Source organism: Aulostomus chinensis, chromosome 9 (assembly GCF_037954235.1).
Source record: "Aulostomus chinensis isolate RoL2024-O1b breed Wild chromosome 9, RoL_Achi_v1.0, whole genome shotgun sequence".
NCBI classification, from domain to species: domain Eukaryota; kingdom Metazoa; phylum Chordata; class Actinopteri; order Syngnathiformes; family Aulostomidae; genus Aulostomus; species Aulostomus chinensis.
In genome coordinates, this window is record NC_141328.1 from 12,316,408 (window position 1) to 12,332,569 (window position 16,162).

General features: G+C 44.3%; 1 protein-coding gene across 2 annotated transcripts; it reads left to right on the forward strand.

Annotated features, from left to right (window-relative positions):
• The first annotated feature begins 387 nt into the window (after positions 1-387).
• On the forward strand, positions 388-8,266 carry LOC147255820 (uncharacterized). 2 transcript variants are annotated; one of them, XM_086212654.1, is made up of 9 exons: positions 388-532; positions 681-1,037; positions 3,705-3,911; positions 4,314-5,300; positions 5,441-5,489; positions 5,949-6,018; positions 6,222-6,399; positions 6,750-6,915; positions 7,883-8,266. In XM_086212654.1, the coding sequence occupies exons 5-8, from the start codon at positions 5,484-5,486 to the stop codon at positions 6,907-6,909; spliced, it is 414 nt and encodes a 137-aa protein (XP_086068780.1). In that variant the 5' UTR covers positions 388-532; positions 681-1,037; positions 3,705-3,911; positions 4,314-5,300; positions 5,441-5,483; the 3' UTR covers positions 6,910-6,915; positions 7,883-8,266. The 2 variants fall into 2 exon arrangements, with proteins under 2 accessions (XP_086068780.1, XP_086068779.1); XM_086212653.1 differs by lacking the exons at positions 5,949-6,018; positions 6,222-6,399; positions 6,750-6,915; positions 7,883-8,266 and having other exon boundaries at positions 4,314-5,501.
• Positions 8,267-16,162: the final 7,896 nt, after the last annotated feature.

Here is a 16,162-nt window from a genome sequence, read left to right on the forward strand (position 1 = left end):
CAGATCCCACCAAATCTGGTCCCAAAAGAACCATAGAGAGTTACAAAAACAGTGTGGCACCTGTAGCCCTAAACCAGGAAATGACGAGGGGAATAAAGTTCGACTCAGTTTTCAATCAGTTGAAATACTATCATGTTTGCCAGCCAGGACTCCCTCCATGCCTGGGTCATGACCTGTTTGAAGGGATTGTTACAGTTGATCTTGCTATGTACATTAAGCACTTTGGGACAGTGGGCAAACACTTCACCTATGGTCAACTGAATCGGACTATATCACAGTTCACATACCTAGGCAGTGATGCAAATAACAAGCCATGTGAGGTCAAAACTGATGGGGAGTAGTTGGGAGGGCATGCTGCTCAAAATGTGGGGATTCCTCCCCCATAAACTCCCTGCCTTCCTGCTCCCTCTGCTGCATGAGGAGTGGGCGTGGCTCCGGCAGCTGCACACCTGGGAGGAATCACGTCATCACCCACCTACAAAACCGGCTCTTGGAGGCTTCACCCTTGCCAGTGGATTCCATGTCTTCTGTGGTTTGTTGGCCCTCTAAGAAGCTTCTTACTACTTACGCTAAGCAAGCTTGATCTCCTTCTTGGAGTATTCTGGCCTAGGCCATTAACATATTTATGTTGCTGTTGCCCACGTGTTCATCAGCTCTCTGCTTGTCTTCTCTGTTCGCAGTGCCTCCACAAGCCCACACCATGCCGGCCCTCCTCACAACCCATCACCTTCCAGTTTCCACCTTGTTTAATAAATCCATTTCTATTGCACCCTCAACCTGTCTCCGATTTAAGCTCTTGGATCCTCCACTACAACCCCCGGTTTCATACCATCACAGTAATCCACTGGCCCAACGAAATGGATCCAGCGAAATCGGACAGGATGTCTGAGGCCATCTCCAACCAAGGAGCCCTGTTGGGACAGCACGAAGGCATGCTACGTAGCATAGCTGGCTCTCTGGATGAACTCTCTCGTCAGGTGGTTCAACTCCACACTCTGCTCAGTGCACTGTCACTACAGCTCCCTTCAGCTTCCCCTGTGAGTACTCCTGCTGCCTCAGATCCTGCTTCTTTCTCTCATACCCCCCAACCGTGTAGAGAACCTTTTGTGTCTCCACCAGAGCCTTACACTGGGGATTTCGGGTCCTGTGGGTGATTCCTCTTTAACTGCGAGTTAGTGTTTAGGCTACAGCCCTCCAGTTATTCGTCTGATGAGGCAAAAATAGCGTATATGGTCAATCTGCTCAGGGGTAATGCAGCTAAATGGGCCACTGCTCTTTGGGAGGGGGGCTCGCCTGTGTTGAGTTCTTTTTCTCAATTTAAGTCCCATTGGGAGGGGGATAACCAGGCTCTCAAGGCCATCTTTCTAAAGGGACTGTCTGAGGGTCTGAAAGACGAATTGGCAACTCGGGATGAACCTACCTCTCTCAAGGATCTAATATCACTAAGCATTATGTTAGATAATAGGTTAAGAGAGGGCCACTAGAGGAGAGTTTAGTGGTGAGTCAGATCTCTTCTTCCGGTAACTCTCCGTCAAGAAGCTCATTCCCATCCACCCTTTTATGGTCCCAAGACTCTGCTCAGGCTCCGGTTGTTTTGGACTCTGGGGAAGATGATAATTTTGTTTTTACAACAGTTTCATCGAGGAACACAGTATCCCCCTAGAGCCGTTGCCACACCCCGAGAGAGTTAATGCTCTTGATGGACGTCTCATTTCCCTGGTCACACACCAAACCATACCCCTCACACTTATCCTTTCTGGTAATCACCGTGAACAGATTCATTTTTTTGTAATTCCCTCACCTCATTCCCCTCTGGTCCTGGGTCTCCCCTGGCTAAGACAGCACAAACCCACATAAACTGGTCTACTTCCACCATTACAAACTGGAGCACAAGTTGTCATTGGATATGTCTTCAGTCAGCCATTCCCAGCTCCAGGCCCTCTAGCATCATCCCAATTCCTCCTGACTTATCCAACGTCCCTCAAACCTATCATGACCTGGCTCCTGTGTTCAGCAAAGACTTGGCACGCTCCCTACCCCCCCACCGACCCTATGATTGTGCCATCAATCTCCTCCCGGGTGCTCCTCTTCCCTCCAGTCGTCTGTACAACCTGTCACGTCCTGAGAAGGAGGCGATGGAGACTTATTTAAAGGAGTCCCTCGCCGCTGGCCTGATCCATCCCTCATCATCCCCTGTTGGTGCGGGATTCTTTTTTGTTAAAAAGGACAACTCTCTCAGGCCATGCATTGATTTCCGTGGTCTCAACGAGATCACCATCAAGGACAAGTCCCCACTTCCATTAATTGATCCCTCGTTTGAACCACTCTGCCACGCACAGGTTTTCACTAAGTTGGACCTCCGCAACGCATACCACCTCATCAGAATTCGGGAGGGAGACGAGTGGAAGACGGCCTTCAACACACCCCTGGGGCACTTTGAGTACTTAGTAATGCCATTTGGGCTCACTAATGCCCAAGCTGTCTTCCAGAGCCTCATGAATGACATCCTGAGAGACATGTTGCACAGGTTTGTCTTCGTCTACCTGGATGACATTCTCATTTTTTCCCGCACCCGCAAGGAACATGAACAACATGTTCGCCTGGTCCTTCAGCGCCTTATGGAGAATCGCCTTTTCGTTAAGCCAGAGAAGTGCGACTTCCATTCCCCCTCGGTAAGCTTCCTTACCGAGGCTGGCCAACTTCGCCCTGACCCTAGAAAGATTCAGGCCGTGGCTGAGTGGCCCACCCCCACATCCCGAAAGGAGCTTCAACGCTTCCTGGGCTTTGCCAGTTTCTGTCGGCGGTTCATCAGGGACTACAGCAAAGTGCCCTCCCCTCTCAATAGTCTCACCTCCATCAACACACAAAACTGGTGCCTCTTACGTCTCTTTCCTATTCTGGTTGGAGACAAAATTAAAAATCCGCTTGATGATCAGGTGTGGCAGTTGTGTTTAAAGCTCAGAGAAATTGGGGATTTGATATGTGCACCCAAGATCCATGCCAACCAAGTAGCATACCTGAAGATTCTCATTGAGGAATAAATCCAGCTAAGAACTGCCACATTCCCAGAAAAGACCCTAAAACCTAAGCACCACTATCTTGTCCATTACCCAGAACTCATTCTTTGATTTGGTCCCCTTATTTGGTTGTGGACATTGCACTTTGAAAGCAAGCACTCATATTTTAAGTAGTGTGCAAGGAAACTGCATAACTTTAAAAACCTCTGCAGTACCTTAGCAGAAAGGCACCAGTTGCTACAAGCATATTTACATGCTGGTAGCTTATTTCCACCAACTCTGCAAATGAGCCAACCAAGTAAATTTGATGTCCAACTGTACCAGATTGGCATTCAGAGAGCTGTCAGTCACAAGGGTCTCCACCCAGAACACACAATTGAAACACCCTCTGTCACTTTCAAAGGCACTCTGTATAAAAGAGGCATGACTGTTGTAGTGGACCAATATGACACAGGGTATCTATTTGGGAAAATACTGTTGATACTGATAAATGAGTCAAACTTGCATTTGGTTGTCCAGCAGTATCAGTCTGTGCCTGTTGTGGATCTTGGTGTGTATTGCCTACAAAGCAACTCAGAGGCACAGTATCAGTGTTTGACTGTGGACAAATTTGCAGATTATTACCCTCTTTCTGCATATACTCGATTTGGTCTTAATCTTGTTGCTCTGCATCATTCTGTGTTTCAGAAGAATGAGTAATGGACTCCATTGAGAAGGCAATACAGACCGTGCTACCACAGCTAGATGAAGCAAAACTTGAAACTTTAGTCAATGAGTTGGTGACCAAAGTAGGTGTTGAAGGACCAGATGATCTGCAGTTCATTCAAGAAGATGACCTCAAACATCTGCTCACACCAATTCAGTGCAGAAAAATTCTTCTTTCCTTGACAGGAGGTGAGATTACAGTTGCTTTAATTAACATATTAGCTGAGCTGCAACAATTAATGACTAATTAATCAGCAATCATTCAATCATCATTTTGTAAAGAAAAGAAGTCCATATTCTCTGATTTCAGCTCATTAGATTGGAGTTTTTCATTACAGATTTATGACTTTATGTCCGAACATATTAAACTGTTTTCCTGTGTTTTTGTTTGTTTTTTTGCACATTCATTTGTGACTTTAATGGCAGAGAATTTAAGTTTGTTCCACTTCATGATTGACAGATTAATAAAAAATAACTACTTACAGACCTGTATCTTTATGGTGTTGTATAGAAAATCTGGAGGACTTTATTTTGTGGTATCAAACTAGTCACAACCTTTTCTGTGCTTTCACTTATACATGTTTGATGCAGGTTCTGCCAATCTACAGCTGACCCCTTCCTCGCCTGAGCCACTGCCAGTTGCCTCTTCCAGCATAACACCCATCAGTCCCATCTCTGTATGGGTGGACAGTTTTGAGGTACCATGGAACAAAGGGAGGCCGACTCTTAGAAGAGCAGTAGATGCTGCTGAGAGGCCAGCTCTGGAGGACCGCAGACACTTGATGAGAGTCACTGTTGATGCGATGAGAGAGCATTCATTGAATCCTACTCGCAGAGAGTGCATGGTAGTGGCAAAAGCTATCACTCAAAAATATCCAAATTGCTTTTTAGACAAAAATGAAGAGGGGGAGCTAATTGGATGTGGGTACCTCAGTGTTATAAATCAGCTTAAGACCAGAGTAGAATATTTGAATCGAGGCAACACTCTTACCCGTCTGAGGAAGCCCAAACGCACCCAGAGAGATGATGAGGATAGTGATGATGACCAGCCAGCAGCAGCTACATGCACAAGAGTCGACAGCTACGGGTGTGTTCGTTGGCAGCCAGAGGACTATCCGGATGGGGAAACATCAGCATCATTAGAGCAAAAGAAGCTTGAGATGTTGGATATATTCAGTCGAGAGGGACTCAAGGGCGCTGAGAGTGGAAGGGTAGAAGACCTAATGGCTATCACTTATGCCAAACAGCGGGAATACATCAACGCAAACCCTTCCCCAAGCATTCTGGAAGTGGGTAAAGAGTGGCCATTTCTCTTTTCACAGAAGTTTTTATTGTCACACTTCACCACTCTCACCAATGTTGAATTATACTCAAGACTGAATGAAGACTTGGACAAAAAGGGTAAAAGACTCCTGGATTTCTTCAGTAATCAGATTACAAGGCGGAGGAAGGAAGTAAGAGCTGTTCTGAAGGAAGCCTTAAAGAAGGACCGAGAAGGAACTGATGGCCTAGCAGCGATGCTGGTGATGTTGGCACACTTCAAAGAGCAAGAGGAGTCACTTTTTTCTCCTTGCTGATGTAAGCTCCTTACTTACTTACTATTTTTATTTACATTTTTTTTAGTGTTTTTTTTAACACTTAATTGTCACATTTATTGCAGCAGAATCATTTTCCCTGATTCGAGTGAAACATTTTACACCCCTCAAATTGTATTGCAGGTTGGCAAGCTTCCAATGGCACCTTGTACTTGGGTTCAAGTAAATGCAGGTTTGCATCTGGCAATCCTGTCTTCCTAGGTGTTTGAAGTTTGTTTGTGAATAGTGTGACGCAATGGGTTTCAGGCCAGGTATATTGTTTGAGGGTACCTTTATGTGATTGGTGATTGAGCACTTTTTCATTGATAGACCTCACCTCACATTATAACCCACATGGTGCAAGCTTCTATCTCAATTCTTTTGTAGTGCATGCTGGGTAAAGTAACTTGTCCACTGTGTGCACAATATTTTAATTATTAAGAGAAAATGTATGTAGTCTGGCATAAGGTTAGTGTGGTACTTAGTTCATTTTTTTATTTCTAAGGGGTGTAAACATGCACAAACAATTGGAGAAACAAAAATATGGCAAATTGCTTTCTTATTAACAAATTTCAAAAAGCTTTTTCTTTCCTAGAGATAATATACCATCTGGTTTGTTTTATGTAACTCTTATCTGTGCTGGCGTTCATAGGTGACTACCACGCCTGCAGACGCAGAGGCCCAGCTGTCTCTCCTCATCACTCCAAGGATCATCATGCTTGGTAAGTTTCACATCCACTTGATTCACTGGTTTCTAAAAACCTTTTCCTGTAAATAGTTCTCTAATTTTGCTTATCGTGTTATTTCTTCTCCACTTGGAAGATATGTATGCTCCCTGCTCTGTTTTTAAAGTCATTCATGTTGAGCAAATCATTTATAGAATGTATTGCTAATAACTTAATTTTTGTAATGACTCTTTACCAAGGAGAGACGATTCTGACTGCAAAAAAATGGATGCTGTCGATCGAGGGGAGGGTCGTAATCCCACCTGCTGCTCACCTGGCTGACTTCACCACTGCCTTGGCAGCTCTCTTTGCCTGTTACTATGTGTTCAACTTAGAGTATCAGGTAGAAGCCAGCACAACACTGGAGTTTATTCAGAGGTATTTATTATCTTGTTTAGTTTGATTGAAAGAAAGATTCAAATGTAAAAGCAAATGACAACAAAAATTGACGACTAAAATATTTTTAATTGTTGTTGACTAAGACCTAGATTAAAGCTATTAAAGATAGAAATGACTAAATGTGACTAATTAGCATTTTGGTGAAGAAGACAAGGACTAAGACTAAAATTAAAATGGCTGTCAAAATTAACACTGCATGACAGATGTTCTGCAAACGGTTGCCGAAGGAGAGTGGTTAATGTCCCGTAAACAATTGTGATTTCCTGGCCAGTTATTTTTTAACATGTACATATTGTCCCAGCCCCTAACTCCTATACTCATGTTCATAGGTTTTTAGTCAGGATTAATCCCGACTCCACCAAGTGCAGTGCCAAGGAGCAGACCAGCCGAAGGACCGGGAGACTGGTGAAGCGGAAGACTTCATACATGAACCCCCATGTAATCTCCTTCATTCGGAACTTCACTGAGTTCAATTGGCTAACTGACTAGATGCAGGTGAGATTCTGATAATAGCTTTTGCATTAAAAGTTCAAGTTGGTTTATTTAACCCTTGTACACTGTTAGGGACAAAAGTGTCCTTTGCAAGTTTAATTTTCTTGACATCTTCACAGTGGTTGTTTTTAGCCATATATATGTGTGTGTGTGTGTGTGTGTGTGTGTGTGTATTTTTTTTCATAAATCTTTGAATCAACTCCAATCCTAATCATAACTACCAAATATTCAATCAATTTCAGAATTTTAACCTCTTAAATGCCGGTGTTTATGATGGCATCGCAAATTTTTGTAAAAATAACACACTAAAAATTTTGCAGTGTCAGTTTAAAAAACAAAACAAAACACACTCTCTTCCTGTTAAGGGACAAATCTGTCCTCTTCCAAAACACCATTAAAATATTATATGTAAATATTTTTGTATACTTTTTTGTCATAAATCTTTGAATCAACAAGGGTAAAGAAATTCTGAATATTTGTTAGTTATGATCAGGACTGAGGTTGATTAAAATATTTCATGAAAAAAAGTTAAAATATTAACATGTACTATTTTTATGGTGTTTTTGAAGAGAACACATTTTCCCCCTAATGGGAAGAGTGAAGTTTTTTTTTTTTTTAATCCGGACGTGCCATGTCCTCAGATCCAGCTTCTACTGCCCAGGTCTGGTCTGTCGAGGCTCCTGGCCTTCGCTACCACCCACATGGCAGCACACCTGACATGTTGCCTTGTTTACATCTCGCTACCAGAAGTCCTTGCGCTCAGTTTGGCATAACTTGCCTGTAACGCTATAAAGTTGTAAGTTGGGACTTGAAGTTGTGATTTACAGGTTCAAAATCCTTCCTGGAACGTGTCAAGAGTACCTTGACACACCTCTGACATCACTGTCTTAGACCCTCCTCACATATGTAGTGCAATCCAAAGTAACCGTAACAAATGTCATTCTTAATGCGTTTTCTTCTTTAATTATAGAGCTCCAACTGGGATTCTGGGTCTCCAATGTCAGGGCATGTAAGAGGCCATAGACCTTTTTGTCAAGTGACTGGGTAATAAGAGGATTTCTCTCTCTAAAAAGTTTCTTATCATTTCTGTTTTTGCATTTTACAGTTTTTAGAATGTCCTGTTGCATTGTTCATGCAAATGTTACAGTAATTGCAAATGCAAATTAAATTGCCGATGTGTTTTTAAAAAATGTAGAATTGTGAAGTTTGTCTGTTAATATTTTGAGCTTGTGGGCCGGACTGGCATTTTTGTTTTCTTGTTTATAATTGCAATATTCTGTTATGTTATGTTATTATATGCAATAAAAAAAAACATTGTTGTATTGATGGTATCTGAGTGATACTTGGAAGTTTGGTTTAGTACATAGTAGTACTTGCTCTGAAAAGTTTGGTAACCTGTTTTATCATATTCCTGTTCACCAAATATCTGAAATGAATAATTGGGTGAACAATTTTCTAGTTTTCTGCATTTAATTGAAATATTTTAGAATATGGGTGATTCTAGTGATAGTGGCAAATAAACACAGTGATACTGTATTTAAATTGTATAGTGAGGAACTTAATTTGCAGTTAACTATCATCTTCTGTTAATACTGTATTTCCATATACAATGTCATTAAAAAGCAGTGCTTAACTGTTTTTATTTGTACAGTAAATAAACCAGCACTGTAAGTACAATTGAAATCACAGTATTCAATTGATATTTGTTCTACAGTTAAATAAACAAAACTGTAAATACAACTTAAATCAGTGTTTAATTGTTTTTATTTTACAGTGACTTCATAAAATACTGTAAATGGAAGTACTGTACTCGTACTGTAAAATGTATTCACAGTAACTTGCTGGCTAATTGTTGCCAAGTAATTACTGTAAATTTTAAGGTAATTTTTTTACAGTGTACATGAAGTGAACGTGAGGTCACCTAAGGCGCACCCGAAGTGGTGAGCCATGCTCCAAGATCAACAACAGAGGTGCTGTATTTAGACCGACTGAAATGGGTGTGGTTGAGACCCAAATGCAGTACACCGGTGAACAGGAACAGTTGGTAATGACCTTTATTTTCACCACGGCAGACAAGGTACGGAGCAGTATGAGTAACCTCAGAATAAAGTTCGTTCTTTGGGCTGTAAGCCCTCACACAATCTCTGGGGCTCACACGAGGGGAAGGGATGAAGCCGAATCTGACCGTGGAACCGAGGGGAAGCTCCAGAGCCCCCAACTCTAAACAGTTCAGTTCCCTTAGCAGGCAGGAGGATAGCCAATGCCAGGCAGATGAGTAACTTCCAGCAGAGCAGTCAGACACCAGAAACACTAAGGCAGAGGACGAGGTCGGGAACGGAAGGCAGGTGAGTTTACCAGGAGGCAGACAAGGAGAGCAGGTCGCAAATAGGCAGGGTCGGCACCGGGTGATCAGACAGAAGAATGCTGGAAAGTCTCGCATACTGCAGAAGAACAATCTGGCAAGGAGTGAGAGTGCAGGAGAGGCTTATATGCAGGGCTGATTAGGATGAGCTGCAGCTGTGTTGGCAGTTGAGCAGAGTTGGGCAGATGAGGTGGGAGTGGCTGGCAGGTAGAGTGGAGCAGAGGGAGGGGAGAGTGGAAAGACACTGCAGCTGAGTGACAGGAGGGGGATGGGAGAAAGGGACTGTGACACCGACCACCAGAAGGTAGCAGAGTCCTGTTGAAAGTTGTTAAGGTCTGTATCCACTATGGTGGTCGAAGGCTGCACACCTACGCCATATTGGACGATGGTTCTGAGAGAACCATGCTGCTGCCAGATGCAGCAGAGAAGTTAGGGGTGCAAGGGCCCCTGGAGGACTTACCACTACACACCATCAGACAGGAGGTGAAAACACTCCAAAGTTGACTCTGTGTCCTTCTCCATTTCTTCCCCAGGGAGGCCAAAGCACAAGTTCAAGATAACAGGCGCCTTCACCGCAGATTGCATCGGATTGGCCGGTCATACCTACCCCATGAAGCAGCTCAGGAAGAACTATAGGCACCTCATTGATCTTCCGATACCAACTCTGACTGATGTGAAACCTATGCTGCTCATTGGGAGTGATCATCCCCACCTCATTACCCCCATCAAACCCGCTAGGTTGGGACCTCCGGGAGGACCTGCGGCCATCCACACAAAACTGGGCTGGACACTGCAGGGTCCAGCGAGTGTGGTCTTTCACCTTGTTCAACCACAACAGTGCCTCTTCACAATGGCAGCTCCACAGGTTAGCGAGCTGATGAAACATGTTGAGAGGTTATGGCAGGTCGATACAGTCCCATTCAGAAGCTAGAAGCTCGCTACTCGTTCAAAGCAAGATCAGGAAGCCATAAAAATCCTCGAGACTGAGACGACTAGGGTAGAAGTTGACGGCATTCTTCGGTATGCTACCCCATTGCTGCGACGGAGGGACATGCTGCTCCTCCAGGCTCCCAAAGAAGCTGTTATGCCCACTTTGAGAGGCGTGGAAAGGCGCCTGGCCAGAGACCCAGCACAGGCTTCTGCCTACAAAGTGGAGATAGAGAAGCTGATTCACGCAGGTTCTGTCATAGAATGTGGTCCTGAAACCCCAGCTGAGGAAGGCCGCGAGGCTTGGTACATCCCACAGCATATGGTCAGCCACAATGGCAAAAATAGGCTGGTTTTTAACTGTTCATACCAGTACCGTGGACAGAGCCTCAACGATTACCTGCTACCAGGGCCGACATTAGGAGCATCACTTCTGGGGTTCCTACTACATTTCCGAGAACATGCAGTGGCCATCAGTGGAGATATTAGGGGCATGTTCCATCAGGTTCACCTTCTCCCAGAAGACCGAGCCCTCCTCCGTTTTGTCTGGCGTGATGTAAACAGAGATAAACCTCCGGCAGTGTATGAGTGGCAGGTTCTACCCTTCGGAACCACGTGCAGTCCGTGCTGTGCCACATTTGCCTTACAGTGCCATGTCACCAACAACAGCCAGCCCAATGACGATGTAAGAATATCTGTCGAGAGATGCTTCTATGTTGATAATTGCCTCCAGAGTGTCCCCACCATCGCTCAGGCAAGGCACATGGTGGACAAACTGCAAACCCTCTTGGCATCGGCTGGGTTCGAGCTACGTCAATGAACCAGAGGTCTTAAGTCACCTACCTGAAGAGAGCCGTTCACCTAGTGTGGAGCTGTGGCTAGCCCAAGATAAGACAGACACTCCAGAATCCACTTTGGGATTGGCTGTTCCACACTGACGTCCTAGGCTACAAGCATCGCCATGTCAACTATGGTGTCCCCAAGGTTCTAGCGAGTCAGTACGACCCTTTGGTGTTCATCCTACCTTACACCACCCGGGCCAAGGTGCTAGTCCAGTGCCTTTGGGACAAGCGCCGTGGCTGGGATGACTCACTGCTGCCTCATGAGCTTCTGCAACGTTGAAAGGCATGGGAAGAGGAACTGAGTGTTCTCTCAGAGGTCACCTTGCCTCAACCATACTTACCTAAGGATGTGGATCTCCGGGGTCTGCAGAGAGAGATACACATCTTCTGCGATGCTTCTGAAGAATCATACAGCTCGGTTGCATACCTCCGGTCCGCTGATAGACATGATGGCGTGTATCTCTCCTTCCTGATGGCTTGCTCCAGATTTGCTCCAAAGCGGCCCCACTCCATGCCTAGATTAGAACTTTGTGCTGCCCTTACCGGGGCACAGCTTGCACAGGTTCTAAGAAGAGAGCTCACACTCCCCATTGTCCAGATGACCCTGTGGTCTGACTCAACGACAGTGCTGACCTGGTTGAAATCTGAGTCCTGCGGATTTAAAGTCTTTGTTGGCACCGTGTGAGTCAGATTCAGGAGCTGACTGAGGGTGATGTGTGGAGATATGTCGATTCTGCCAGAAACCCTGCTGATGATGTGACCAGGGGAAAAGGGCTAAGGGACTTGGTTGAGCCCAACAGATGGAGCCAGGGACCCCCATTTCTCCTACAGAGTCCAGACTCATGGCCTGAGTACCCCTCCGCCGACCCAGCCCAAGATACATCAGAGATGCCTCATTGCACTTGGAGGAACTGCGGAACCCGAGTGATTTAAATCTGGGGTCTAAAAGTGTTGCTAGGGTCAACACACTTTATGACTCCAGGTTGGAAGCAGTGTCTATGACTGAGCGCTTCAGGTGCTATGATTCTGATTCTGATTCTGATGACAATCAGGGAGCCATTGCCTTAGCTAGGAAACCTGTTCACTGCCAGAGGTGTAAACATATTGATATCAAATATCATTTCATTTGAGAAACTGTGAATAGTGGGAAAATCTGCTTGGAGTATTGTCCTACTGAAAGCATGATAGCTGACTTGACGACAAAACCAGCCACTAAGCTACAACTTAAACAGTTTGCTCCGTATTTGTTTGGCACTTGACGTGCTACAAGTGCATTGTATGTGCCAAATATGGTGTTGTATATTTTGTGTTGAAAGAGAATATTTTGTTATTGTTTTCTATCACCCTCTTTCTCTGCCTGTTTAATAAATATGCCTCAAGGCTAAATATATAAAGTGTCTACTGTGAATCTCCTCCACTATGCCACTCAACTTGACAGTTTGGTCTCTGTGTGCCCCCCTCCACTACTGCCCCCCTCTTGGGACCACAACCAGTGATGGTCTTCATTCCATCCCACACTTCCCTAAGGCTGCTCTGCTGCAGCTTCTGCCATCTTCCTTCTTTAATTGTCCTTGGCCTCCCTGAGTTTGCTCTTCAGTTCTTTCTGTACACGCTTCAGCCTCTGATTCTACGATGCTGATTGCCATCTCTGAAGGCAAAAGGAAGGCCTGTGCAAAAGAATAAGGGAAACACAGAAAAGTATGCAAAGCAAAAAGTGCACCGGAAAAAAAGAAGAGGGCATCATGTGGATGCAAAAGATGTACAACAGACAGCGAGCAGTGAGATTAGTATTGACTCTGAGGAGCTTCCACTGCATAAGGTTGGTTTGAGGTATTTGTTTAGTATTTGGTCATAGTAGAGAACCCAGGAAGGTTATAACAACACTGAAAATATATTTCAATAACAGAGTAAGAAGTGTTGACTGAACTCAACTTTCCCTTTAAATTTAGCTAGTCTTATGTTTCAGTATGTATTTCACTTCTTAAATGCCTTTAAAAGAATCAAATATAATCATCCATCCATCGTCTTCCACTTGTTCCTACTCAAGTTCCTCTCCAACTGCATGTCTTTGGATGGTGCGAAGAAGCCGGACTACGCGGAGAGAACCCACGCAGGAATGGCAAGAACATGCAAAGTCCACAAAGAAAGATCCCATGCCCGAGCCGGGACTCAAACCCAGAACCTTCTTGCTGTGAAGCAACAGCGCGAACCACTGCCGCTTTAATCATCCATCCATTTTCTACTGCTTCTTGTTAAGGTTGCGGGGGGGGGGGGTTGTTTCCCTTTAAATTTAGCTAGTCTTATGTTTCAGTATGTATTTCACCTCTAAATGCCTTCAAAAGAATCAAATATGATCATCCATCCATCCATCCATCCATTGTCTTCCGCTTGTTCCTATTAAGGGTCGTGGGGGGGCTGGAGCCTATCCCATCAGCCTTCGGGTGTGAGGCGGGGTACACCCTGGACGGGCCACCAGTCCATCGAAGGGCCAACATATACAGACAGACAACCATTCACACTCACAGCCACGCCTATGGTAAATTAAGAGTATCCAATTAGCCTAGTCATTTGCATGTCTTTGGAATGTGGGAAGAAGCCAGAGTACCAGGAGACAACCCATGCAGGCACAGGAAGAACATGCAAAGACCAAACAAAAAAATCCCATGGTAACCACTGTATCACCTTGCCACCAACCCTTAACCCAAATCTAATCATCCATTCATCCATACATCCATCCATTTTCTTCCGCTTATTTTGTGAAGGGTCACAAGGGGGCTGGAGCCTATCCCAGCAGCCTTCGGGCATGAGGTGGGGTACACCCTGGATATGTCGCCAGTCCATCATCGCAGGGCTAACAGATATACAGACAGACAACCATTCACTCTCACAGTCATGCCTACGGTCAATTTAGAGAATCCAATTAGCCTAGTTCCCACTTGTATTTTTGGACTGTGGGAGGAAGCCGGAGTACCCAGAGTGAACCCACACAAACACAGGGAGAACATTAAAAACCCAACGCAGAAAGATACCTTGCTAGAGCCGGGGCTCAAATCTGGAACCTTCTTGCTTTGAGGCAACTGCTCTAACCACTGTACCACCGTGCTGCCCTATACTGTGTTGCAGTATGTTTTATCATTCATGATGTATTTTATAGCTTTTTTCCTCATTTGTTAGCGAAAAATGTACAGGACAACCCTACTTACATTATAGCAGGCAAAGACTGTTTTAGAGAAAAGTGTGTTTGACTTTTGACATGGGCATGGTGCAGTGGTTAGCACTGTCACCTCACAACAAGAGGTTTCCAGGTTCAAGCCCTTTTGTTTCTATACCTTTTCATAGCTTAGTGCCTCCAGTTATTTAGGAGTGAGGTTGTTTTTTTTGTTGTTTATGCTTTTTATTTGTAGTTCTTGTATCCTCCATAGCTGCAGTGATTTTCATTTATTGTTTAACCTTTTAATAGTCTATTGTGTTTCTTCCTCCTTTTAGTGGAATTGTTTTTCTCATCGCCACGCCTCTTCCTGTACGGAAAAGGGTTGCTCTTATCAGAGGTTCACAGCCTGTCTTCTGCTCCTTGAACTTGGAGTTGCCTGAAAACCTTCAATAAAGACTTCATTGATACAGCTGAACCCTGCCTGTCATGTGTCAAAACCTGGTTGTGACGGTAGTATGTTCTTCAATGTATTTGTTATTTCTTTTCCAAAAAATTAAGTAATGTCTTGGCGGAAAAAAAGGTGGATGAGAGGAATCAGAGGACTGAGTCTCAGTTGTCAGATGGGGAATCTCTTTATTCACAGTGACGAGCCCCACTAGCAATGCAGTCAGAGATATCTTCCAATGATACAGATTATGGCATACTTTTATACTGTACTCAGGCTGTATGTGTATGTGTTTGTGTGGCGTGATGGCTTCATCCTGTTTACCAGACTGCTAGGCAAGCTGAGATACCCGAGAAGAAAGGGACATTTCTCAGTTTCTGTTATGATTGGACCACGATCAAATGTGAGTGACATTTCCACACTAAATGTGTGTGGTGTACTCAGCTCCATTTCCAATGTTTCCAGATGTCTCCTGTTTGGTTGGGTGGGCTGACGTGTTTAATATCAGTTTAATATCAGTACAGGTCAAATGATCTGCCACCCACTTCTGGTCATAGAAACCCAACTCTCATTCTCCTACATACCCCCCCAGAAATCATTACAGGGATTTAAACTATATGTACTAAACATGAGTGATGGATAATGTAACACGTAGCAATCTTAAAAATTAAAATGATATGATATTCATGATAACCACATGAGTATATACTTACTATTATAGTAATAACATTCATCATAAGGCAATTGGAGTACATGAGACAGTTCACCATTCAGAGGTGTATGGGAGCGAAAAAAAACTTTAAGAAGGAAAATTCTCCTATGGCCCCTCCCCCACTGGCGACCAACTTCTCAAGTCACACCTTAAGCCATGAACCATCGGCACAACACACTTTCACAATCCTCAAACAGAGGTTAATGAGATTACGTAAATATGACAGGATAATTTGCAATGTAATGATATAGTGTTCCTTACAACCATTGTTTACATGATTGTGACTGTTTGAAGTTACATGAATGTATATATGCATGTATATACATAATACTGCATACATGTCAGTAGCAACCGAGTATGCAACATCTTGGTGACAAAACTGTGACTCAAAATGCATAGTTCAGCGTGTTGTAGTCCAATTCGGTCAACTGTGTCCATTGACGGATACCAGTTCCAAGTCCCCCCTGTCAGGAGATATCGGGAACAAGTTTGTTTCCCCCAGTAGTCCTTGGACAACAGGGTGCATAAATCATTTGTCCACTTGCCAGTTCGTTTACCATCCCAGCTCCCTACAGGTCCATCATCATGTCCATATGTCTGTCCAATGCTCGGAGGCACTGTCTCCTCAGCATGGGAACAATGCAACATGCCAAAAAAGAAACCATAATTAGAACTATGGTGGCACTCATGGCCACCTTGGCCAAAACGGCTCCCCATTTTCCTAAAATTTGGTCTAACCCATCCAGTGACAGGCTACCTCCCCCACCAGGATTCTCCCTCATTTCTATGTTTAACTTGTGCAGTTTTGCCA

What these genes read in the sequence shown, in the direction of transcription:
- LOC147255820 (XM_086212653.1), top strand. Translation starts at nt 3,716, where the DNA reads ATGGACTCCATTGAGAAGGCAATACAGACCGTGCTACCACAGCTAGAT. An exon ending in TCTTCTTTCCTTGACAGGAG is followed by an intron (nt 3,912 to 4,313) that starts GTGAGATTACAG and finishes TGTTTGATGCAG; the next exon opens with GTTCTGCCAATCTACAGCTG.